This window comes from Lampris incognitus, chromosome 1, assembly GCF_029633865.1.
Source record: "Lampris incognitus isolate fLamInc1 chromosome 1, fLamInc1.hap2, whole genome shotgun sequence".
Taxonomy (NCBI): Eukaryota; Metazoa; Chordata; class Actinopteri; order Lampriformes; family Lampridae; genus Lampris; species Lampris incognitus.
The window spans coordinates 151310598-151338351 of NC_079211.1; the positions used below are offsets into that span (position 1 = coordinate 151310598).

General features: G+C 47.8%; 1 protein-coding gene across 1 annotated transcript in view; it reads right to left on the bottom strand.

Annotated features, from left to right (window-relative positions):
- The window catches only part of dapk1 (death-associated protein kinase 1), a 184543-nt gene that overhangs the window by 82025 nt on the left and 74764 nt on the right, over positions 1 to 27754 (bottom strand). Inside the window, exons 8-11 of the mRNA XM_056297804.1 lie at positions 16817 to 16969; positions 10658 to 10703; positions 10231 to 10320; positions 4465 to 4557 (exon numbers count right to left, since the gene is read on the bottom strand). Coding sequence (XP_056153779.1) covers positions 4465 to 4557; positions 10231 to 10320; positions 10658 to 10703; positions 16817 to 16969 — 382 coding nt within the window. The remainder of the gene's footprint in view (positions 1 to 4464; positions 4558 to 10230; positions 10321 to 10657; positions 10704 to 16816; positions 16970 to 27754) is intronic.

The following is a 27754-nucleotide window of genomic DNA, read 5'->3' on the forward strand; positions in this document are numbered from 1 at the left end:
TTATAAACAATAGTGACTGCAGGTGTCCCACCCTTATAAACAATACAGTGACTGCAGGTACCCCCACCCTTATAGACAATACAGTGACTGCAGGTGTCTCCACCCTTATAAACAATACAGCGACTGCAGGTGTCTCCACCCTTATAAACAATACAGTGACTGCAGGTACCCCCACCCTTATAAACAATACAGTGACTGCAGGTGTCTCCACCCTTATAGACAATACAGTGACTGCAGGTGTCTCCACCCTTATAAACAATACAGCGACTGCAGGTACCCCCACCCTTATAAACAATACAGTGACTGCAGGTGTCTCCACCCTTATAACAATACAGTGACTGCAGGTGTCTCCACCCTTATAAACAATACAGTGACTGCAGGTGTCTCCACCCTTATAACAATACAGTGACTGCAGGTGTCTCCACCCTTATAAACAATACAGTGACTGCAGGTACCCCACCCTTATAAACAATACAGTGACTGCAGGTGTCTCCACCCTTATAACAATACAGTGTCCCCACCCTTATAAACAATACAGTGACTGCAGGTACCCCCACCCTTATAAACAATACACTGACTGCAGGTGTCTCCACCCTTATAAACAATACAGTGACTGCAGGTACCCCCACCCATATAGACAATACAGTGACTGCAGGTACCCCCACCCTTATAAACAATACAGTGACTGCAGGTACCCCCACCCTTATAAACAATACACTGACTGCAGGTGTCTCCACCCTTATAAACAATACAGTGACTGCAGGTACCCCCACCCATATAGACAATACAGTGACTGCAGGTACCCCCACCCTTATAAACAATACAGTGACTGCAGGTACCCCCACCCTTATAAACAATACAGTGACTGCAGGTACCCCCACCCTTATAGACAATACAGTGACTGCAGGTGTCCCCACCCTTATAAACAATACAGTGACTGCAGGTGTCCCCACCCTTATAAACAATACAGTGACTGCAGGTACCCCCACCCGTATTATAACAACACAGTGAGTGCAGGTACCCCCACCCCTTATAACAATACAGTGGTATAACGACCCAAACTAACGACCAGTTTCATATGCAAATATGGGCGTGACTGTTAACTAGAGCTACAAAGGTCATGTGTACTATTCACAGACGATAAGGGCTCTGACACACCAGGCCGACGGTCGGCCGTCAGCCAATGTCGTGCCGTTGGTGAGCGTCTGTGACCCCAGTTTTTACGGTGTGTCCTGCACCGTCGGCACTAGTCGAACCCCTGTCGGCAGCTTTTTGGCCGACCCAGCATGTTGAATGGGCGGAGCCCGTCTTTGAGGGAGATCACTCGATTGGCTGTTCAGCTTAGCGAATCAGTGCAGAACATACATGCTAGTTGGCCGTCGGCTGTCGTCTTTGCGGTGTGTTGAAGTGCTGCTTTTTGGCCCAGACGGCAGGCGACGTGAGGCGACGCGACAGTCGGCCTTCGTCGCCGCTAGTCGGTTTGGTGTGTCTGGGCCCTCAGGGAATGTTTGCAATCACAGCATTGTAAGATGGCGACAGACAGACCAGTTTCATATGCAAATATGGGAGTGACCCGGTCACACACCGTTAACGGTCACACCCGTATGTGCATATGACACTGGTTATTTGTTTCAGTCGTTATCCATCTGTCACCACCTCACAACGCTGTGACTGCAACACTCCCCAATCCTCTGTGGAGAGCTCACATGGCCACTGACGCTCGAGCTGATGGTCACGCCCATATGCGCATATGAAACCAGTCGTTGGTTGGGGTGGTTACGCCACTGTATCGTTTATAAGGGTGGGGTACCTGCAGTCAAGTGAGACTGAGGAGGTCACTTGTGCCCCTTTCCCACTGCACGGTACCGGCTCGACCCGACGCGACTCGCAGTGTTGTTTTCCATCACCGTAACAGAACCCCTCAGTGTAGCTGGTCTGCACTGATTTTGGTACCCGCTCCAATTTTTCTGGAACCTCAACAAAGGCGGTACCAGAAAAGTGGTACCAAAATGCCGGTACTTCCCAGTGATGGAAAACGGACAAGCCGAGTCGAGTTGAGCGGGTACCATGTAGTGGAAAAGGGGCATTAGATGAGGATGAAACGTATCTGTTAATAAACGTGGTGTCCAGATGAACCGACTCAACCTTCTGTGACTTTCTGACCTGGATCATTGAGCATCATGACGTCCTACAGCTAGCTAACCTCACACCTTACTAACAACACCTCTAGTGCAGCAGAAACTCACATATTCTATTAAGTTTGTGGATGACAAAGAAATCGTAAAAACAACCCAAACACTGCAATTAAGCTTGTGTTTTATAAGGAGTGGCTGTAAACAGTGAAACTTTCTCGAAGGCAATGGTTCTCAATCAGGTCCTCAGATACCACCGTTACGCCTGTCTTTCCACTGTGCCAGGTTTTTCCTTACACTCATCTGTTGTTCCAGGTCTGATAGTGCTCCTTGGAAGCATGGTGCCGTGTTTTCCAGTTACCGGCACGTGACCGCCTCTCTGAAGTCATTATTACTGCGGGGAACATCGAGGGTACCCGAGTTTCAGAGCTGTTACGTATCCATCAATCCATTATCCAGACCGCTTATCCTGCTCTCAGGGTCGCGGGATACTGGAGCCTATCCCAGCAGTCATTGGGCGGCAGGCATCACGTCAGAGAAGATGGAGTTGACGGGAAGGATGTCATCATATGATGGTAAGGACAAATATTTCCTTTTTCTCTGCGTGTATTTCACTTTGATCACCTATTCAGTGTAAAAAGAAAGCAAGCTCGGGGCGTCCGGGTAGTGTGGCGGTCTATTCTGTTGCCTACCAACATAGAGATCGCCGGTTACCTCCGGCTTAGTCGGGCGTCCCTACAGACACAAATGGCCGTGTCTGTGGGTAGGAAGCTGGATGTGGGTATGGGTCCTGGTCACTGCACTAGCGCCTCCTCTGGTTGGTTGGGGCGCCTGTTCAGGGGGGAGGGGGAACTGGGGGGAATAGTGTGATCCTCCCACGTGTTACATCCCCCTGGTGAAACTCCTCACTGTCAGGTGAAAAGAAGCGGTTGGCAACTCCACATGTATGGGAGGAGACATGTGGTAGTCTGCAGCCCTCCCCAGATAAGCAGGAGGGTGGAGCAGAGACCGGGACGGCTCGGAAGAGTGGGGTGATTGGCCGGATACAATTGGGGAGGAAAAGGGTAACCCCCCCCCCAAAAAAGGCAGGTTTTTCACGGCGTCCACTTTTACTGGTATCGTAGCGGCTAACTGTTACCCGATATTTCTGACCAAAGCACTTGAATGCCATTTATGTCGCATATACGACTTCTGGGTTCCAGTATCGGAAAAATGAGCTTCCGCCATGCGCTTGAAGGCAGGGTCAAACCCGGGACAACAGCTGGATGTAAAGAACCAGCAGACGGAATAGAAAACCAGCAGTACTAGTGGTACATACGGACCTGACTGAGAACTACTGCTACAGAGCAACTGCCATACTTTCATTGGAGACAGCGTGTTCATATAGAGGACAGTGTGTTCATATAGAGGACAGTGGATTCATATAGAGGACAGTGTGTTCATATAGAGGACAGTGGATTCATATAGAGGACAGTGGACTCATATAGAGGTTCATATAGAGGACAGTGGATTCATATAGAGGACAGTGTGTTCATATAGAGGACAGTGGACTCATATAGAGGACAGTGGACTCATATAGAGGACAGTGTGTTCATATAGAGGACAGTGGACTCATATAGAGGACAGTGGACTCACATAGAGGACAGTGTGTTCATATAGAGGACAGTGGACTCATATAGAGGACAGTGTGTTCATATAGAGGACAGTGGACTCATATAGAGGACAGTGGACTCACATAGAGGACAGTGTGTTCATATAGAGGACAGTGTGTTCATATAGAGGACAGTGTGTTCATATAGAGGACAGTGGACTCATATAGAGGACAGTGTACTAATATAGAGGAGAGTGGGTCATATAGAGGACAGTGTGTTCATATAGAGGACAGTGGACTCATATAGAGGACAGTGTGTTCATATAGAGGACAGTGTGTTCATATGGAGGACAGTGTGTTCATATAGAGGACAGTGTGTTCATATAGAGGACAGTGGACTCATATAGAGGACAGTGTACTAATATAGAGGAGAGTGGGTCATATAGAGGACAGTGTGTTCATATAGAGGACAGTGGACTCATATAGAGGACAGTGTGTTCATATAGAGGACAGTGTGTTCATATGGAGGACAGTGGACTCATATAGAGGACAGTGTGTTCATATGGAGGACAGTGGACTCATATAGAGGAACTATTACTGCTGTTTGCTGAACGCTACCTTTACCCTGCATCCTGTTTGTGCCTGCACCTAACCTGCCCCGATGTGAAGCATCCTGCCTCCCTAGTGTTCTGATGTGTGTTTGGATTCAGCCAATCAGAGCAGCCCGTTTCCAGGTCTTACCAGCGTGTCGTCGCTCCGCGCCACGCTGATGTTGCTCCGGGACAGGAAGGAGCGGGACAGGCGGTTGCATAAGGAGATGAGTCGGACGGATTGCTGGAAGAGAGAAGAGTAACATGTCAATATGAGGGTCCACCTGGCTGCGACCCGGGTCACCTGGTGTCAGGTGACGTGAGGCGGGCCACATATTGCCCCAGTGAGGGGAAACCTGAGGGCAACCGACACGCCGGCTTTGTGGGAAGCTGGGACACAGACAAGGTCAAATGGTTCACATGTACATTTTTCTACCCTCCTCTTATTCTGTCGGTTTTGGGGGTTTTTTTTGGCTTGTTCCCTGTTTCTCAGGGGTCACCACAGGGGATTGTACAGTTTCCACCAGTACCCTGACCCCAACACAACTACTGACCCCAACACAACTACTGACCCCAACACAACTACTCACCCTGACACAACTACTGACCCCAACACAACTACTGACCCCAACACAACTACTGACCCCAACACAACCACTGACCCCAACACAACCACTGACCCCAACACAACTACTGACCCTGACACAACCACTCACCCCGACACAACTACTGACCCTGACACAACCACTGACCCCGACACAACTACTCACCCTGACACAACTACTGACCCCGACACAACCACTGACCCCAACACAACCACTGACCCCGACACAACTACTGACCCTGACACAACCACTGACCCTGACACAACTACTCACCCCAACACAACTACTCACCCTGACACAACTACTCACCCTGACACAACTACTCACCCTGACACAACTACTCACCCTGACACAACTACTCACCCTGACACAACTACTGACCCTGACACAACTACTGACCCCAACACAACTACTGACCCCAACACAACCACTCACCCCGACACAACTACTGACCCTGACACAACCACTGACCCTGACACAACTACTGACCCTGACACAACTACTCACCCTGACACAAGTACTCACCCTGACACAACTACTGACCCCAACACAACCACTGACCCTGACACAACTACTCACCCTGACACAACCACTCACCCTGACACAACTACTGACCCTGACACAACTACTGACCCTGACACAACTACTCACCCTGACACAACTACTCACCCTGACACAACTACTCACCCTGACACAACTACTCACCCTGACACAACTACTCACCCCGACACAACCACTGACCCTGACACAACCACTGACCCTGACACAACTACTGACCCTGACACAACCACTGACCCTGACACAACTACTGACCCCAACACAACCACTGACCCCGACACAACTACTGACCCTGACACAACCACTGACCCTGACACAACTACTCACCCTGACACAACCACTGACCCTGACACAACTACTCACCCTGACACAACTACTCACCCTGACACAACCACTGACCCTGACACAACCACTGACCCTGACACAACCACTGACCCTGACACAACTACTGACCCTGACACAACTACTGACCCCGACACAACTACTGACCCCGACACAACCACTGACCCTGACACAACCACTCACCCTGACACAACCACTGACCCTGACACAACTACTCACCCTGACACAACCACTCACCCTGACACAACCACTGACCCTGACACAACCACTCACCCTGACACAACCACTGACCCTGACACAACTACTGACCCTGACACAACTACTGACCCTGACACAACCACTGACCCTGACACAACCACTGACCCTGACACAACTACTGACCCTGACACAACCACTGACCCTGACACAACCACTCACCCTGACACAACCACTGACCCTGACACAACCACTGACCCTGACACAACCACTCACCCTGACACAACCACTGACCCTGACACAACCACTCACCCTGACACAACCACTGACCCTGACACAACCACTGACCCTGACACAACCACTGACCCTGACACAACTACTCACCCTGACACAACCACTCACCCTGACACAACTACTGACCCTGACACAACCACTGACCCTGACACAACTACTGACCCTGACACAACCACTGACCCTGACACAACTACTCACCCTGACACAACCACTGACCCTGACACAACCACTGACCCTGACACAACTACTCACCCTGACACAACCACTCACCCTGACACAACTACTGACCCTGACACAACCACTGACCCTGACACAACTACTGACCCTGACACAACCACTGACCCTGACACAACTACTCACCCTGACACAACCACTGACCCTGACACAACCACTGACCCTGACACAACCACTGACCCTGACACAACCACTGACCCTGACACAACTACTGACCCTGACACAACCACTGACCCTGACACAACTACTCACCCTGACACAACCACTGACCCTGACACAACCACTGACCCTGACACAACTACTCACCCTGACACAACCACTCACCCTGACACAACTACTCACCCTGACACAACCACTGACCCTGACACAACCACTGACCCTGACACAACCACTGACCCTGACACAACCACTGACCCTGACACAACTACTGACCCTGACACAACCACTCACCCTGACACAACCACTGACCCTGACACAACTACTCACCCTGACACAACCACTGACCCTGACACAACCACTCACCCTGACACAACCACTCACCCTGACACAACTACTCACCCTGACACAACCACTGACCCTGACACAACCACTGACCCTGACACAACCACTGACCCTGACACAACCACTCACCCTGACACAACCACTGACCCTGACACAACTACTCACCCTGACACAACTACTCACCCTGACACAACCACTCACCCTGACACAACCACTGACCCTGACACAACCACTGACCCTGACACAACCACTCACCCTGACACAACCACTGACCCTGACACAACCACTGACCCTGACACAACCACTCACCCTGACACAACTACTCACCCTGACACAACCACTCACCCTGACACAACTACTCACCCTGACACAACCACTGACCCTGACACAACCACTCACCCTGACACAACCACTGACCCTGACACAACCACTGACCCTGACACAACCACTCACCCTGACACAACCACTCACCCTGACACAACTACTCACCCTGACACAACTACTCACCCTGACACAACCACTCACCCTGACACAACCACTGACCCTGACACAACCACTCACCCTGACACAACCACTGACCCTGACACAACTACTCACCCTGACACAACTACTCACCCTGACACAACCACTCACCCTGACACAACCACTCACCCTGACACAACCACTCACCCTGACACAACCACTCACCCTGACACAACTACTCACCCTGACACAACCACTCACCCTGACACAACCACTGACCCTGACACAACCACTCACCCTGACACAACTACTGACCCTGACACAACCACTGACCCTGACACAACTACTCACCCTGACACAACTACTCACCCTGACACAACTACTGACCCTGACACAACCACTCACCCTACGGATGGGGGCACAGAAGAAAAAAAGAAAAGTAAAACATCTTTTCATCTGATGTTTATGTGCCTATTTGCTGCTTCCGCACAATTTCTGAAGCATTTCAGAGACACAGAGGATTAACAAATTGTTATGGTTGTTGTGTCATCCCTTAGTCATGTTTCACCTGTGCTACCACTACTACTACCACTACTACTACTACTACTACTACTACTACTTTTGACTACTCTCATTAGGGGGCGCCACAGCGGATCATCCATTTCCATCTCTTTCTGTCCTCTGCATCTTCCTCTGTCACACCAGCCACCTGCATGTCCTCCCTCACCACCTCCATAAACCTCCTCTTTGGCCTTCCTCTTCTCCTCTTCCCTGACAGCTCCATATTTAGCATCCTTCTCCCAATAACACAGTACTATGTTGAAATAAAACAAAATAAAACAAAGGCCAGAAATAAAACGAAATGCACAGGTGAAACATGGTATATTTCACCTGTGCATTTTGTTTTATTTCTCTCCTCCATTTGTTTGGTATGTGCACCTAAGTCAAATGAAAGAAAACCGACGGAGGCCGCTCTGGTGGCCGAGCGGAATAAACTGCCGTTCTTGCAGTCCACTCGTCGTCTGGCTGAGAGGTTCGTATCCCGGACTCGCCGTGGCCGGTCCTGGCCTGAGCATCCATGGGGTAAGGCCTTCATTAGGCCACCCTTACCCGAGGGATAGTGGGTGTAGATCGGTGTAGTGTTCGGGGACTCATCGTTCTCCAGCGACCCCTCTGGCCCACCCGGGCACCTGCAGCCAAGCAACTGAAAGCGTTCTCCCTATGTCTCCTTCGCGGCCTGAAGGTGATGCAATCCATGCGAGGAGGCTTCAGCGTGTAAGATGGCGAGAGCAGCCGACATGAGTTTGAAGGAAGCTGGTGTAACGACTATCTCCTTCCTGTGGAAACGTGAGCCAGGGGAGCTATTCCACAAGCATTCCGGCCATATGCCATTGGGTTAATCAGGTGGGATAAGGGGGAAAAAATAAAATAAAATAAATAAAAACCGACGGGACCCAAACTTTCTCTACACAAACCTCAAACTGAACAACAACCCATCCCAAGTGGAGGTGAGGCGCAACGTAAGTGTTGCATGACAGATGACAGTAGCGATTTGACAGACAACTGGGAGTTCTGGTGATAAAACAGGAACGGACAGCAAGCACCCGCGGTAACCCTGCTACTTATATGCACTATGTATGTATGTATGTATGTATGTATGTATGTATGTATGTATGTATGTATGTATGTATGTATGTATGTATGTACAAACCCCAATTCCAATGAAGTTGGGACGTTGTTCAAAACGTAAATGAAAACAGAATACAATGATTTGCAAATCCTTTTCGACCTATATTCAATTGAATACACCACAAAGACAAGATATCTGCTTACGTGCAGAGATTTCTCCGGATTCTCTGAATCTTGTGATGATATTATGGACTGGAGATGATGAAACCCCTAAATTCCTTCCAGTTGCACGTTGAGAAACATTGTTCTTAAACTGTCGGACTATTTGCTCACGCAGTTGTTCACAAAGTGGTGACCCTCGCCCCATCCTTGCTTGTGAACGACTGAGCCTTTCGGGGATGCTCCTTTTCTACCCAATCATGACACTCACCTGTTCCCAGTTAACCTGTTCACCTGTGGAATGTTCCCGACAGGTGTTTTTTGAGCATTCCTCAACTTTCCCAGTCTGTTGTTGCTCTTGTCCCAGCTTCTTTGGAACGTGTTGCAGGCATCACATTCAAAATGAGTGAATATTTGCAAAAAACAATAAAGTTGATCAGTTTGAACATTAAGTATCTTGTCTTTGTAGTGTATTCAATTGAATATAGGTCGAAAAGGATATGCAAATCATTGTATTCTGTTTTTATTCACGTTTTACACAACGTCCCAACCTCATTAGAATTGGGGTTTGTATGTATGTATATGTAGTATGTATGTATGTATGTATGTATGTATGTATGTATGTATGTATGTGTGTGTGTGTGTGTGTGTGTGTGTGTGTGTAGGTATGTACGTGTGTCTGTATGTATGTATGTATGTATGTATGTATGTATGTATGTATGTATGTATGTATGTATGTATGTATGTATGTATGTGTGCGTATGTATATGTGTGCGTATGTATGTGTGCGTATGTATGTATATATGTATGTGTGTATGTATGTATGTACTATGTATGTATGTACTATGTATGTATGTATGTATGTGTATACGTGTATACGTGTATACGTGTATATGTGTATGTATATGTATGTATGTAAAAATCAAGAGAAGACGTACTTTCCACTTTCTCCGTGCTGCAAACTTTTTGAATTTCTCCATGTTGACCGCGGACTCCTTCCGGCTCAGTGCTTGCTGTGTGTCTTTTGGCTGGTTGTACAAAGGGGGACAAACGTTTGACATGTTAAAAAGGCACATAGATGGAAAGTTAAACAAGTATAATACCCATAAATCAGATGTTGTACATGTAGACAAACAAGCAACATGTCAGCATTGTCGTAACTTCTGCAGTGCTCAAAACCTCTTTAAGGCTCGGCAACATCTTCATCATACCAAGCACAGATGTGATACTGGATTATCTAAATAAATTTACTCATCAGTGTGCTGTTATAAAGCAGGACTCTTCCTTTTCAGAAAATGTGTACTTCAACCCTTTAGGAATGACAGTTCATGTAACTGTCCAAGACAAAACCATAACACATCCCACCTTGATCCAGGGATGCTGCAGGCTGTCCTGAATCGTCATTCGCTTTCTGCAAAAAGAAAAGTTAAACAAGACTGATGACACGGACTCAATTTCCCAGAACACATTTGGTTTTTCTGATCCCCTCTCCCCCCTTTTCTCCCAAATTTTACTTGGCCAATCACCCCATTCTTCTGAGTCGTCCCGGTCTCTGCTCCACCCCCTCTGCTGACTAAAGATACCACATTAACAACCATCAGTGCCACCTCATACGTAGAAAGGGCTTTGTCTTTACAAGTGTCCAAGAAATGCATTAGTGTGTTTTATAAAGCCCTAAATTCCAACTCATCTCTAACTTCCCAAGCTATTAAGCAAGCCTGGGGGAGAGACTCTGCATTTCGACTTAAGATCCAGATTGGCAGGAAGTGTGGACCCATGCTATGGGTTCACACTCTGGATCAAACATGTAATTTTGCCATTATGGCGGCTTTTACTTCTCCTCACCAAAACCTCCTGAAACAGTACCGAGACCAATTACCTGAGAACGTAGAAGACTACATGGGAACTAACGACTACAAGACTACATGGGAACTAACTACTAGACAAACCATTAACCACACGTGTGTCAGACACACAACTACACTATGAACTTTAGCTTGGCTCTACTTTTCTTCACAAGGCGAACAGAGGGAAGAAACAAAAAAAACAAAACAAAACCATGTTCAGCAATCTGCATTGAAGAGCATGGCAGCCGTGAGCTACATTAGTTTTAGGGTTGTTAAAAATGTTTCCTCCCACAGTCCAAAGACATGTAGGTCAGGTGGATCGGCCATACTAAATTGTCCCTAGGTGTGAATGTGTGTGTGTGTGTGTGTGTGTGTGTGTGTGTCCTGTGATGACCTGGTGGCCTGTCCAGGGTGTCTCCCTGCCTGCCACCCAATGACTGCTGGGATAGACTCCAGCATCCCCGCGACCCTGAGAGCAGGATAAGCGGTTTGGATAATGGATGGATGGATGGATGGATGGATGGATGGATATTAAAAATGTTATTCCCTAAATTAGGAGGAACATTTGGTAAAGAAAAATGACGGGTTAAAATTCATAACGTTGGGGGCGTCCAGGGGGCATAGCAGTGGCATAGCGGTCTAGATCCTATGTGCCCCCTTCTCGGTCTTCCAGATGGTCATATTAACCGTCCCTTGTGCTAGGTCTAGAGCAGGGGAAGCTGCATTTTCTATTTTGCCCCAAGTAGCACGAACACCCTGCCTGAGGACCGGAGAGAGGCCCCCACACCGGACACCCTGCCCGAGGACCTGAGAGAGGCCCCCACACTGGACACCCTGCCCGAGGACCTGAGAGAGGCCCCCACACTGGACACCCTGCCTGAGGACCTGAGAGAGGCCCCCACACTGGATACCCTGCCTGAGGACCTGAGAGAGGCCCCCACACTGGACACCCTGCCTGAGGACCTGAGAGAGGCCCCCACACTGGACACATTTAAAAACCTTACTTTTCAAAACAGCCTACAGCTAAAGTCATAGTGTGTGTGTGTGTGTTTTATATATTTTGCTATCTTTATATAATCTGCTCTGTTGTTACTTTTAATTAATCAGTGTTTAAGTGCCATAAACACTGATTAACAAGTTTAAAACTCAGTTTTAAACTTGTTTGTACTTTTCTAGAATGTGCCTGTACTTTTATTTATTTATTTTTTTCGTGGTGGGGGAGATTTTATTGATTTCATTGTTTGATTGTGTGAAGCACTTTGTGTTACATTTGTTTGTATGAAAAGTGCTATACAAATAAAATCTGGTTGATTGATAGATTGATATTATAAATATCAAACACAACAAGGCTATTCAGTCTATTGACTTTTGCCGCCAGGAGGAATATTTTGCTCTTCTGGGTCAAGGACGTCACGCCAACAAAAAAGTCATGGCACAATCTTATAATGGAGTGTATGCCCAATGAGTACACCTCATGTATGCTTCACTCCTCACTGGACACCTTCTATAAAGTTTGGGACCCTTACTTAGAACATATTGGACCTACGCTGTCATCTTCTATATTACAAGGGTTTCCTAAACCAGCCTAAAGTTTCCCTGCACTTCTTTTCTTTTTATCGCAAAACTAGTTTTCCTGTAATCTTGCTATTTGTTTACATATTTGTTTATGTGATGATGCCTTTTTCTGCTGTAGGGGTGGTGAGGGTTGGGGATGGAGATGTTGTAGGGGTGGTGAGGGTTGGGGATGGAGATGTTGTAGGGGTGGCGAGGGTTGGGGATGGAGATGTTGTAGGGGTGGTGAGGGTTGGGGATGGAGATGTTGTAGGGGTGTTGAGGGTTGGGGATGGAGATGTTGTAGGGGTGGTGAGGGTTGGGGATGGAGATGTTGTAGGGGTGTTGAGGGTTGGGGATGGAGATGTAGGGGTGGTGAGGGTTGGGGATGGAGATGTTTTAGGGGTGGTGAGGGTTGGGGATGGAGATGTTGTAGGGGTGGTGAGGGTTGGGGATGGAGATGTTGTAGGGGTGTTGAGGGTTGGGGATGGAGATGTTGTAGGGGGGGTGAGGGTTGGGGATGGAGATGTTGTAGGGGTGGTGAGGGTTGGGGATGGAGATGTTGTAGGGGTGTTGAGGGTTGGGGATGGAGATGTTGTAGGGGGGGTGAGGGTTGGGGATGGAGATGTTGTAGGGGTGTTGAGGGTTGGGGATGGAGATGGAGATGTTGTAGGGGTGGTGAGGGTTGGGGATGGAGATGTTGTAGGGGTGGTGATGTTGTAGGGGTGGTGAGGGTTGGGGATGGAGATGTTGTAGATGGAGATGTTGTAGGGGTGGTGAGGGTTGGAGATGGAGATGTTGTAGATGGAGATGTTGCAGGGGTGGTGAGGGTTGGGGATGGAGATGTTGTAGGGGTGGTGAGGGTTGGGGATGGAGATGTTGTAGATGGAGATGTTGTAGGGGTGGTGAGGGTTGGGGATGGAGATGTTGGCCACCATTTTTTATTTACCTACTGATTTTGTCACGTCGTGTCTGAGCTCTCGTGTTTTGTGTTGTATATGAAAATGTAATAAGATATTCTAAAGAAAAAGAAAAAGAGAAAAGAACAGATTCATGTCGTGAAGAAAGTTGCAGTTGGAAGTTTCTCCTGGCAAGTGGCAGAAACCTAAAGCCTCTCGTTCTTTTAAAAACCTTTCAATCTTTATCAGGTTCCTGCTGGACACTTCTAATTACAGACCGTATTCCCCCTCTCCTTGAGACCCTGGAGATGAATTTAACGGCTAGTTTCCCCCAAGTTCGGACTCAGAAACTTCTGGATAACAACTCTTTGATTTTTGAATGAGAATAAAAAAACCCGAGGATCGTCGTGGAGCCAGTGCTCCAACCGTTCACATCGTCTGACTTGTGCTCTGCATCAGGACTCGTCTGCACTCTCTCAGAATCTGGCATCAATTCAGAAAGACTTTCATTTCAGCAGTACAGGCGGCCATATGCCCTCGACACACAACCATCCTTTCCCTCCTTCCCAGACTGATGCAGCCTTTCCAATGTGGCGTAACAACGGCATTTGTGCTTCATTAGGAAATTCTCCAACAGGACCATGATATACCGAAGACACACCTTTTTAGATACCCTCAGGTCTGCAGCTTTGCCAAAGAACACCACTCGCTCCCTGCCCTGCAGGAACAGAGCATGTTAGACATCATGTTGGACTGGGGCCCAGATACCAAGGGAAATGATTATCCAAGCTACTGGCTCACTTTCCTTGGACAAAACAAAATCAGCCTGGGGACAGGATTTAAACATGGAGCTCACTGAAAAGATGTGGAAACATTCCTCACAGCGCATTCACGCCACCTCTCTCTGCCTCCGGCATCGCCTTATTCCCAACGTTTATATGACACGAGAGACAAACTGTCCACGTTCTATCCTGACATCGATCCTACTTGTATCAGGTGCCACCTGAACCCGGCCACAGCTGGGCACATGTTTTGGGAATGCCCATCTTTGACTACATTTTGGGGTTGTATCTTCGACGCTTTCTCATTTATTTGCTGTAAAACAACTGAACCCAGCCCAGTCACGGCCATGTGTGGGGTTCCCAGTGAGGGCGTAGACGTCACCACACCCCAAGCTAACTCAATAGCATTTGTTAGCTTGGGGCATGGACGTCACCACACCCCAAGCTAACTCTATAGCATCTGCCTCAGTTCAAGCCCGGAGACTAATTGCCCCCAACTGGAAGTCTGGTAAGCCCCATCATTCACCAGTTGGATCAAAGAAGTGCTTCTTTACTTCCATTAGACAAACTCCGACACAACACATGCAAGTCCCGTCAGACATGTATAGATGTCTGGTCCCTTCATACAACTCACTCTTGCTCTGTCTCCTTTAGAAATACCAGAATACATCTCTTTCCCCCCGATTACAGCAACTACCCTTTCATCCTCAGTATCAGCACCAGGAGTGGGTGATGCTTTAATAATGCAGGATAATTTAGCAGGAACAAGTGCCTTATCCACGTGTTACTGTCCATGAGCCTGTCCGCCTGCACTCAAACATGTGCACTGAGATGTGTGAGTATAAATATCTCTTCATTTGTGTATAAGTAAGTGTATGCCTGTGTGTGTGTGTGTATATGTGTGCATGTTTGTGTGCATATAAGGACTTAGTACTAGGTGTGTGACTATCAAGTGGTTCCAGTTGGAACAAACAAAGCCCCTTTGTTTTCGTACATGTTTAGTTGATGATTTTGTTTGTTTGTTCTTCTTTCTTCATTCTCTGACTTGCTTGTTTTTTGTTTGTTTGCTTGTTTTTTGGTGTCGGGGGGGGGGGTTGTGTGTTTTGATTTTTGTGTGTGTTTTTTGGGGAAAAAAACAACCTGTAAGTAAAGTTAAAAAAAAAGGAATCGTCTGCGCAGACGACCAATGCTTTTGCCATCGCTCATCTATTATATCATCGATCATATCATCTATCATATCATCATAGCTTCTGCCATTGCTCATCTATCATATCATCTATCATATCTTCTATATCTTCTGCCATCGCTCATGTATTATATCTTCTATCATATCGATCATATCTTCTATCATATCATCTATTATATCTTCTATATCTTCTGCCATCACTCATCTATCATATCTATCATATCATCTATTATATCTTCTATATCTTCTGCCATCACTCATCTATCATCTATCATATCTATCATATCTTCTATCATATCATCTATTATATCTTCTATATCTTCTGCCATCACTCATCACTCATCATATCTATCATATCTTCTATCATATCATCTATTATATCTTCTATATCTTCTGCCATCACTCATCTATCTTCTATCATATCTATCATATCTTCTATCATATCATCTATTATATCTTCTATATCTTCAGCCATCACTCATCTATCAAGTCTTCTACCATCGCTCTATTTAAAGCCCAATTCTGTTTTGTTTTTTTACAATCTGGGTCCCAAGCTTGTCTTTTTCTTTTTTTTTGCCATTGTGCATATTTGCTATGACATTTTACTCATCAGCTTGGTTTTGTAGATTTTGGACACAGGACCACTGCTGGACTCAGCCTTACAATGGTGTCTTACGGGACAACTGAACGGACATGTTTCAACAAGTCCCAGTTATATAAACCAGGTATTTGGAAGTGAAAACCAAAGTGAAAGTTAAAGGTTATTACTCAAAATGTCCAATAGGATCAATGGTGGAGGACATTGCTGATCTACTTCCTGGTTCAGCCTGCAGGAAGTAGCAGCCTACACTTACTGTAGGTAGTACTAACCATGCATAAACTAGCCGGCCAGCACCACAGAGAAGTCAGAGATGATGGACAGTCATGGACACACTCTGACTGACACACTAGGGGGGGTTTGTTGTTTAAAGGACACGTGTAACACTCCTGTTCACCTGTTCCATACGACACCGCTGTAAAGCTGAGTCCAGCGGTGGCCCCGTGTCCAAAAACTACTGAATGAAGCTGGTGAGTAAAATAATATTGTAACTGATATGTACGATGGGGAAAACGATGAAAGTAAGACCCAGGTCATGAAAATCACAATTCTCCATTCAGTCGTGTCCATTTCAAAACTGCATGTCCCCGCTGGGAGTGGACTTTGTTTAAAGACTCAGCCGATGGGGGAGGAAAAAAAAAGGGGGGGGGCTCATGCGTACTTGGGGTCTTTGATGAGAAGCCGTGCGATGAAGTCTTTGGCCAGGGCGCTGGTGTTGCTGAAGAACTCCTCATCGAAGGTGTAGTTGACGGCTGAAACGTTGGCCAGCGTCTCCTGCTTGTTGTCCCCCAGGAAGGGAGACGCTCCACTCAGACTAGAGGAGAAAGGAGGAGGACCACAAGTGATTAGAGGACAAGAATCATACCGAAAGACCGGTCGACATGATGGCACTAAGTACAGTCTACAACACAGTCTACAAGGTCAAGGAATGGCTCAGGAAGAAACCTCTCCATCACCTCAGCTTCACTTGTCAGGGAGGAAAACTCACATGTGACATGGCTGACAACTACGTACATACGTCTTCTATAATCTAAGACAGAGGTAATCTAAAGCACTTGCTTGACATAAAAAAACAAAACTATTTTTTGGCTATTGCATAATGTGCAAGATTAAATCCCATATCACCATGGTGACAGAATACTGGTCTCTGATTGGCTGGAGGAGGCATTAAAACTGTTTAATACACACGTTTGATACACACATTTAATACACATTTAATACACACGTTTGATACACACGTTTAATACTCTTCCTGTACAACAGAAAAGCACTCGAATGATCAAAAAACGCTTCATTGAAAATAACACAATTAAAACCTTTCAGAAAACCGTAACTGAGTTGTCACCGTTCATGTCATCACAAACTGAGGATCTTGTGAACCACTTCGCCTCAAAAATACCAAATATCTTTGACAACATTGCACCTGTTAAAGCTAAAAACAGAAAAACAAAAAGCCCCCTGGAGAAATGGAGTGGTTGCTAGGCAGCTTAAGAGAGACTGTCGCCAAGCAGAAGGACAGTGGAGAAAGACTAAACCTCAGGTTCACCATGACATTTACAAGGACAGACTGAACAAGTACTGCAAAGAAATTAAACAGGCCAGACAGTCTGTTTTCTCTAAATCATTAATGAAAATATTAACAATAGTAAAGTGCTTTTCTCCACTATTGACCAACTTATTAATCCACCATCTCCAAACCCATCAGAGATGCTGTCCACTGAAACATGTGAGCAATTCGCTACATTCTTCAATAACACAATTACTGCCATTAGACAATATTAGTGCCTCAAGATCCAGTAATGAACCTCCCCTCCAGTTCTCCAGAAATATCACTGGTGCCATGTCTCACTTTGACCCTCTAGACCTTAAAAGTCTAGACAATATTGTTAGGCGGTTCAGGTCGTCCACCTGCTGCTTGGATCCTCTCCCTACCACATTTTTTAAAAATGTTTTTAATTGCTTAGCACCTGACGTTTTAGAAATTATTAACTACTCCCTTCAGGCAGGTATAGTATTTCCTGCAGCACTTACGACAGCTGTCGTTAAACCACTTCTGAAGAAGAGTAACCTTGATGCGACAGTTATTGCCAACTACAGGCCCATCTCCAACTTACCATCCCTCAGCAAAATCCTTGAAAAAACAGTTTATTCTCAAGTGAATAACTATTTAATATCTAACAACCTTCTAGGTATTTGTCAATCAGGTTTTCGATCTCCAGAGAAACAACACTTATCAAAGTTGTGAACAATCTGCATATGAACTCTGATTCTAATAAATGTTCTGTTCTTGTACTCCTGGATCTCAGTGCTGCTTTCGACACTGTTGATCATGATATTTTGCTAGAGAGATGAGAAACTTTCTGGCCCGGTTCTCAACTGGTTTAGAACATACCTTCAGGACAGGCAGTTCTTTGTGCCTATTGGAGACTTTTCCTTGGACAAAGTGGGTATAATGCGTGGGCTACCCCAAGGCTCGATTCTTGGACCACTACTATTCAATCTCTATATGCTCCCACTTGCACATGTTATACAGAAACACAAAATAAATTACCATAATCATGCAGATGATTCACAACTGTACATAGCCCTATCTTCTGATGACCTAGCACCCACACGTTCCCCAATTCAGTGTATTGACGATATTTCTCCATGGATGTCAGCTAACTTTTTACAACTGAACAAAGACAAGACAGGAATACTTATTTTTTGTTCAAAGACTCAGAGACAGAGAATTGCAGCTTATCTCAGCTCTCTGTCTCTGGAGTGCAAAGGTGATGCTAGAAATCTTGGTGTAATCATGGACAGTGATCTTCATTTTAAGAGCCACTTCAACCATCTCACAAGGTCAGCCTTCCACCATCTTAAAAACATTTCAAAACTAAGGGGCTTTCTATCAATATCAGACTGTGAGAAATTAATCCATGCTTTTATAACAAGTAGACTAGACTACTGCAATGGACTATTCACCAGCCTCCAAAAATCAGTTGTGTGCCAACTACAATTAATTCAAAATGCGGCAGCATGTGTTCTCACCAGAACTAAAAAGTATGAGCACATTACACCTCTTCTTAGATCCCTGCATTGGCTCCCCATTAAAACTAGAATTGACTTTAAAATTCTTTTAATTGTACACAGAGCGCTAAATGGCCTTGCACCACGCTATATAAAAGACATGTTAACTCCTAATAAACCAGCAAGAACTCTCAGGTCCGATGGCAGTGGTCTTTTACCCATCCCTCGTGCAGGTCTACAGCAGGGGAAACTGCAGTTTCTATTTACACCCCAAGTAGATGGAACGCCCTGCCTGAGGACCTGAGAGAGGTCCTCACACTGGACACCCTGCCTGAGGACCTGAGAGAGGCCCCCCACACTGGACACCCTGCATGAGGTCCTGAGAGAGGCCCCCACACTGGACACCCTGCCTGAGGACCTGAGAGAGGCCCCCACACTGGACACCCTGCCTGAGGACCTGAGAGAGGCCCCCACACTGGATACCCTGCCTGAGGACCTGAGAGAGGCCCCCACACTGGATACCCTGCCTGAGGACCTGAGAGAGGCCCCCACACTGGACACCCTGCCTGAGGACCTGAGAGAGGCCCCCACACTGGACACCCTGCCTGAGGACCTGAGAGAGGCCCCCACACTGGACACCCTGCCTGAGGACCTGAGAGAGGCCCTCACACTGGACACCCTGCCTGAGGACCTGAGAGAGGCCCCCCACACTGGACACCCTGCATGAGGTCCTGAGAGAGGCCCCCACACTGGACACCCTGCATGAGGTCCTGAGAGAGGCCCCCACACTGGACACCCTGCCTGAGGACCTGAGAGAGGCCCCCACACTGGACACCCTGCCTGAGGACCTGAGAGAGGCCCCCCTCACTGGACACCCTGCCTGAGGACCTGAGAGAGGCCCCCCACACTGGACACCCTGCCTGAGGACCTGAGAGAGGCCCCCCACACTGGACACCCTGCATGAGGTCCTGAGAGAGGCCCCCACACTGGACACCCTGCCTGAGGACCTGAGAGAGGCCCCCACACTGGACACCCTGCCTGAGGACCTGAGAGAGGCCCCCACACTGGATACCCTGCCTGAGGACCTGAGAGAGGCCCCCACACTGGATACCCTGCCTGAGGACCTGAGAGAGGCCCCCACACTGGACACCCTGCCTGAGGACCTGAGAGAGGCCCCCACACTGGACACCCTGCCTGAGGACCTGAGAGAGGCCCCCACACTGGACACCCTGCCTGAGGACCTGAGAGAGGCCCTCACACTGGACACCCTGCCTGAGGACCTGAGAGAGGCCCCCCACACTGGACACCCTGCATGAGGTCCTGAGAGAGGCCCCCACACTGGACACCCTGCATGAGGTCCTGAGAGAGGCCCCCACACTGGACACCCTGCCTGAGGACCTGAGAGAGGCCCCCACACTGGACACCCTGCCTGAGGACCTGAGAGAGGCCCCCCTCACTGGACACCCTGCCTGAGGACCTGAGAGAGGCCCCCCACACTGGACACCCTGCCTGAGGACCTGAGAGAGGCCCCCACACTGGACACAGTTAAAAGCAGGTTGAAAACCTTACTTTTCAAAACAGCCTACAGCTAAAGTCATAGTGTGTGTGTGTGTGTTTTATATATTTTGCTATTTTTATATATTCTGCTCTGTTGTTACTTTTAATTAATCAGTGTTTATGGCACTTTTATTTATTATGCTAACTCAGTTTAAACTTGTTTCTACTTTTCTAAAACTTTCATTTATTTATTTTTTGTGTGTGGGGGGATTTTGTTGATTTCATTGTTTTATTGTGTGAAGCACTTGCGCTACATTTGTTTGTATGAAAAGTGCTATACAAATAAAATCTGATTGATGAATTGACTGATGTTTAATACACGTTTAATAGTTGCTTTATTTGAATTCTATTTGAACACACATATCCACACTAACACACATATCCACACTAACACACATACCCACACTAACACACATACCCACACTAACACACATATCCACACTAACACACATACCCACACTAACACACATACCCACACTAACACACATACCCACACTAACACACATATCCACACTAACACACATACCCACACTAACACACATATCTACACTAACACACATATCCACACTAACACACATATCCACACTAGCAGACATATCCACACTAACACACATATCCACACTAGCAGACATATCCAAACTAACACACATATCCACACTAACACACATACCCACACTAACACACATACCCACACTAACACACATATCCACACTAGCAGACATATCCACATTAACACACATATCCAAACTAACACACATATCCACACTAACACACATACCCACACTAACACACATATCCACACTAGCAGACATATCGACATTAACACACATATCCAAACTAACACACATACCCACACTAACACACATATCCACACTAACACACATACCCACACTAACACAACATACCCACACTAACACACATACCCACAATAACACACATATCCACACTAACACACATATCCACACTAACACACATACCCACACTAACACAACATACCCACACTAACACACATACCCACAATAACACACACATCCACACTAACACACATATCCACACTAACACACATATCCACACTAACACACATATCCACATTAACACACATATCCACACTAACACACATATCCACACTAACACACATATCCACACTAACACACATACCCACACTAAACAAAAACATCACTGTCCAAGGTTCCGAACGCCAGCCAGGATGACTGTCTGAACCACTGGTCTGTATGGGCTAGCAGTTAGCTTAGCCCGCCCCGTTTCTGTGTCCTGTCAGACCGCCCTCGGCGTTTGCTCCTCAGCGCAGCTCCAGGCAGGGGCCGTGGTCCCCGGGCCCATCAGACGAAGCAGACCAAGCTCTCCCAACTACACAGTCAACGTCAGGTGAGGCCGCCGCCAGACCACCCTCGGTGTTATCGGAACTGCCGGAGTTCATGGGCTAGCAGTTAGCTCAGCCTGCCCCTGCTCTCCCAGCCGACCCAGCACCAGCTCTCCCAGCCATCAAACGAAGACAACACTTCGATGTGGTTGTGGACAAAGACACTGCATGGACGGTACTGGGTGAGGCCGCCGCAAATGTGAATTCGTGCCGCCATCTTCCCACACCGGAAGCAGTGTGGGATACTGTTGGGTATCTGAATCTCTTGTCATTGTGATGGGTTCTGTACATATGGGAGTATGTGACTGGCCGAGTGATTAAATAGCCGACCTCAGTTTCTATAGCACTGAACTAAACACCCTGGGAAAGGCCTCAACGCCAAAATGCGTTGTTTTTTTCTTATCGTGACATTACATAGCCAAAAAACAAAAATAAAACATGCTTTTTAATTTCAAGAGTACTTTAGCGTCCCTCTTGCTGAAGCTATGAGATACTGGAGCCCCACATCTAATCTGCACCTCTTCTGATACCACATCTAATCTGCACCTCTTCTGATACCACATCTAATCTGCACCAATTCTGATACCACATCTAATCTGCACCTCTTCTGACACCACATCTAATCTGCACCTCTTCTGACACCACATCTCATCTACACCTCTTCTGATACCACATCTAATCTGCACCAATTCTGATACCACATCTAATCTGCACCTCTTCTGACACCACATCTAATCTGCACCTCTTCTGACACCACATCTCATCTACACCTCTTCTGATACCACATCTAATCTGCACCAATTCTGATACCACATCTAATCTGCACCTCTTCTGATACCACATCTAATCTGCACCTCTTCTGATACCACATCTAATCCGCACCAATTCTGATACCACATCTAATCTGCACCTCTTCTGATACCACATCTAATCTGCACCTCTTCTGATACCACATCTAATCTGCACCTCTTCTGATACCATATCTAATCTGCACCTCTTCTGATACCACATCTAATCTGCACCAATTCTGATACCACATCTAATCTGCACCTCTTCTGATACCACATCTAATCTGCACCTCTTCTGATACCATATCTAATCTGCACCTCTTCTGATACCACATCTAATCTGCACCTCTTCTGACACCACATCTAATCTGCACCTCTTCTGATACCACATCTCATCTGCACCTCTTCTGATACCACATCTAATCTGCACCTCTTCTGATACCACATCTAATCTGCACCTCTTCTGATACCACATCTAATCTGCACCTCTTCTGATACCACATCTAATCTGCACCTCTTCTGATACCATGTCTAATCTGCACCTCTTCTGATACCACGTCTAATCTGCACCTCTTCTGATACCACATCTCATCTGCACCTCTTCTGATACCACATCTAATCTGCACCTCTTCTGATACCACATCTAATCTGCACCTCTTCTGATACCACATCTAATCTGCACCTCTTCTGATACCACATCTAATCTGCACCTCTTCTGATACCACATCTAATCTGCACCTCTTCCGATACCACATCTAATCTGCACCTCTTCCGATACCACATCTAATCTGCACCTCTTCCGATACCACATCTAATCTGCACCAATTCTGATACCACATCTAATCTGCACCTCTTCTGATACCACATCTAATCTGCACCAATTCTGATACCACATCTAATCTGCACCTCTTCTGATACCACATCTAATCTGCACCTCTTCTGATACCATATCTAATCTGCACCTCTTCTGATACCACATCTAATCTGCACCTCTTCTGACACCACATCTAATCTGCACCTCTTCTGATACCACATCTCATCTGCACCTCTTCTGATACCACATCTAATCTGCACCTCTTCTGATACCACATCTAATCTGCACCTCTTCTGATACCACGTCTAATCTGCACCTCTTCTGATACCACGTCTAATCTGCACCTCTTCTGATACCACGTCTAATCTGCACCTCTTCTGATACCACGTCTCATCTGCACCTCTTCTGATACCACATCTCATCTGCACCTCTTCTGATACCACATCTAATCTGCACCTCTTCTGATACCACATCTAATCTGCACCTCTTCTGATACCACATCTAATCTGCACCTCTTCTGATACCACATCTAATCTGCACCTCTTCTGATACCACATCTAATCTGCACCTCTTCTGATACCACATCTAATCTGCACCTCTTCTGATACCACATCTAATCTGCACCTCTTCTGATACCACATCTAATCTGCACCAATTCTGATACCACATCTAATCTGCACCTCTTCTGATACCACATCTAATCTGCACCTCTTCTGATACCACATCTAATCTGCACCTCTTCTGATACCATATCTAATCTGCACCTCTTCTGATACCACATCTAATCTGCACCTCTTCTGATACCACATCTAATCTGCACCAATTCTGATACCACATCTAATCTGCACCTCTTCTGATACCACATCTCATCTGCACCTCTTCTGATACCACATCTAATCTGCACCTCTTCTGATACCACATCTAATCTGCACCTCTTCTGATACCACATCTAATCTGCACCTCTTCTGATACCACATCTAATCTGCACCTCTCCTGATTCCACATCTAATCTGCACCTCTTCTGATACCACATCTAATCTGCACCTCTTCTGATACCACATCTAATCTGCACCTCTTCTGATACCACATCTAATCTGCACCTCTTCTGATACCACATCTAATCTGCACCTCTTCTGATACCACATCTCATCTGCACCTCTTCTGATACCACATCTAATCTGCACCTCTTCTGATACCACATCTAATCTGCACCTCTTCTGATACCACATCTCATCTGTACCTCTTCTGATACCACATCTCATCTGCACCTCTTCTGATACCACATCTAATCTGCACCTCTTCTAACAGACGCTGTCAGCCAACGTAGCGCTCTCACCCCAGCACCAGATCACAGATGTACTCGTTATTCACTCACTCTGTTTATACAAAGTTGGCTCAAGATGAGCTATCCTCCAGTGTGAGAAGATGGCGGCATGGACTCACGTCTGCAGCGGCTTCACCCAGTACCGACTATGCAGCGTCTTTGTCCATGTCTGTGTCTAAGTTTGTGTCGTGTGAAGTTTTATTTTGATCTATTTTTTTTCCCGTTTAATGGCTGGGAGAGCTGGCATTGGATTGGCTGAGGGAGCTGGTCTGCCGCACCCTGTGGGCCCAGGGACCACTGCCCTGCTCGGAGCTGCGCCCGAGAGGAAACACCGAGGGCGGTCTGACAGGACGTGGAAGCGAGGCAGGCTAAGCTAACTGCTAGCTCATGCAGACCGGCGGCTCCGACAGTCGTCCTGGCTGGCGTTCGCTCTATGGACAGTGGAACTTTTGGACTGTGTTGCACTGAGTGGACTGTGCTGTTAACTGTCAGTGTGTTTTGTTTGTGTTCTCTCTGTTTTTGTATGTTTTTGGTGGTGTCGTTGGAGAAATTGTGGATATGTGTTTTTATCTTTTGTGTTGCACCGCTGTGGGCTGGGTGAAACAACATTTGGTTTCTTTTGTGTACGCAGTACATGATAGAAAAGACAATAAATTGTTCCTGATTCTTGTTTCCCTGAGTTAAACTTCTAGTCACTGCCCAAGAGGAGGGTTTAGCGGCGGCCTGTGGATTCACGACCCACTGATAATGACACCACTTCAACCGCTCCGTCCAGGAATAACAACGCCTTGCGTTTCATTCCAGCGACTAATGCTGTCCGTGCTGATTGGGCTTTGGCATGGGAATGCCATCACAGGAACCGCTCCGCACTGTTGCAGGCTCATTAGTCAAAGGGCCGCTATCAAATAAAGGTGTGTGAAAGTCAAACAAAAGCTGGAACAATCCAGCTGGACTGCTCTCAGCCTCACAGGCCAAGCTCACAGGCCAGACTCACGGGCCAGGCTCACGGGCCAGACTCACAAGCCAGACTAACAGGCCAGACTCACCGGCCAGGTACACGGGCCAGGCTCACAGGCCAGACTAACAGGCCAGACTCACGGGCCAGCCTCACGGGCCAGACTCACAAGCCCGGCTCACGGGCCAGGCTCACAGGCCAGACTCACAGGCCAGTTTCACAGGCCAGGCTCACAGGCCAGGCTCGAGGGCCAGACTAACAGGCCAGGCTCACGGGCCAGACTAACGGGCCAGACTCACGGGCCAGCTTCACGGACCAGGCTCACGGGCCAGCTTCATGGGCCAGACTCACAGGCCAGACTCACGGGCCAGGCTCACGGGCCAGACTCACGGGCCAGGCTCACGGGCCAGGCTCACGGGCCAGACTCACGGGCCAGTTTCACAGGCCAGGCTCACAGGCCAGGCTCACAGGCCAGACTCACGGGCCAGACTCACGGGCCAGGCTCACGGGCCAGACTCACGGGCCAGGCTCACGGGCCAGGCTCACGGGCCAGACTCACGGGTCAGGCTCACGGGCCAGACTCACGGGCCAGACTCACAGGCCAGACTCACGGGCCAGACTCACGGGCCAGACTCACGGGCCAGGCTCACGGGCCAGACTCACGGGCCAGGCTCACGGGCCAGACTCACGGGCCAGACTCACGGGCCAGGCTCAATGGCCAGGCTCACGGGCCAGACTCACAGGCCAGTTTCACGGGCCAGGCTCACGGGCCAGGCTCACGGGCCAGGCTCACGGGCCAGACTCACGGGCCAGGCTCACGGGCCAGGCTCACGGGCCAGACTCACAAGTCAGTTTCACAGGCCAGGCTCACGGGCCAGGCTCACGGGCCAGACTAACGGGCCAGACTCACGGGCCAGCTTCACGAACCAGGCTCACGGGCCAGCTTCACGGGCCAGACTCACAGGCCAGACTCACAGGCCAGACTCACGGGCCAGACTCACGGGCCAGACTCACGGGCCAGACTCACGGGCCAGACTCACGGGCCAGGCTCACGGGCCAGACTCAAAGGCCAGACTCACAGGCCAGACTCACAGGCCAGACTCACGGGCCAGGCTCACGGGCCAGGCTCACGGGCCAGACTCAAAGGCCAGACTCACAGGCCAGGCTGGGAGTTTAATTGGAAGGCAGGGATATTTCAAACACTGTGGAAATTTAATGCAGCGAGCGCTCCAGCAATTCTCACCTGAATGAGCACATAAATGTGAGCAGATGTGCTGAGCAGGGCTAATGTGTACACACACACACACACACACACACACACACACACACACACACAGAGCCATGTAGTTCTACACAATAAAGCCTTCCCACACATTTGCCTCAGGCAGTTCACAGCCACTGTGTGACAAAGTGAAGCCTCTTCTTCTCCATTATAAAGAGCGTCAAGCCCGTCGGCACTAGCCAGCTAATTAACATGCCAACTGGGTCAGATATAGAGGGGGTCAAAGGTCAAGCACAAGTCAAATGCAAGTATGAATTTATCGACTGTATAAGCTGCAGCTGCTCACAACAAACAAGCAGTTAAGGCTGCTCTCGATTAAGCAAGGCCAGATAAACAGCCGTAGAGGCACTAAGCTGGGGCTCAACTGACCCCCCCCCCCTAAATACTCCTAAAGCATGCTTAGTTGTACACAAGGAATCAGGGACCAGGAAGACTTTGTCATCTCACTTCATGCACTTGTGTACATGAAATGAAACAAAATGCCGT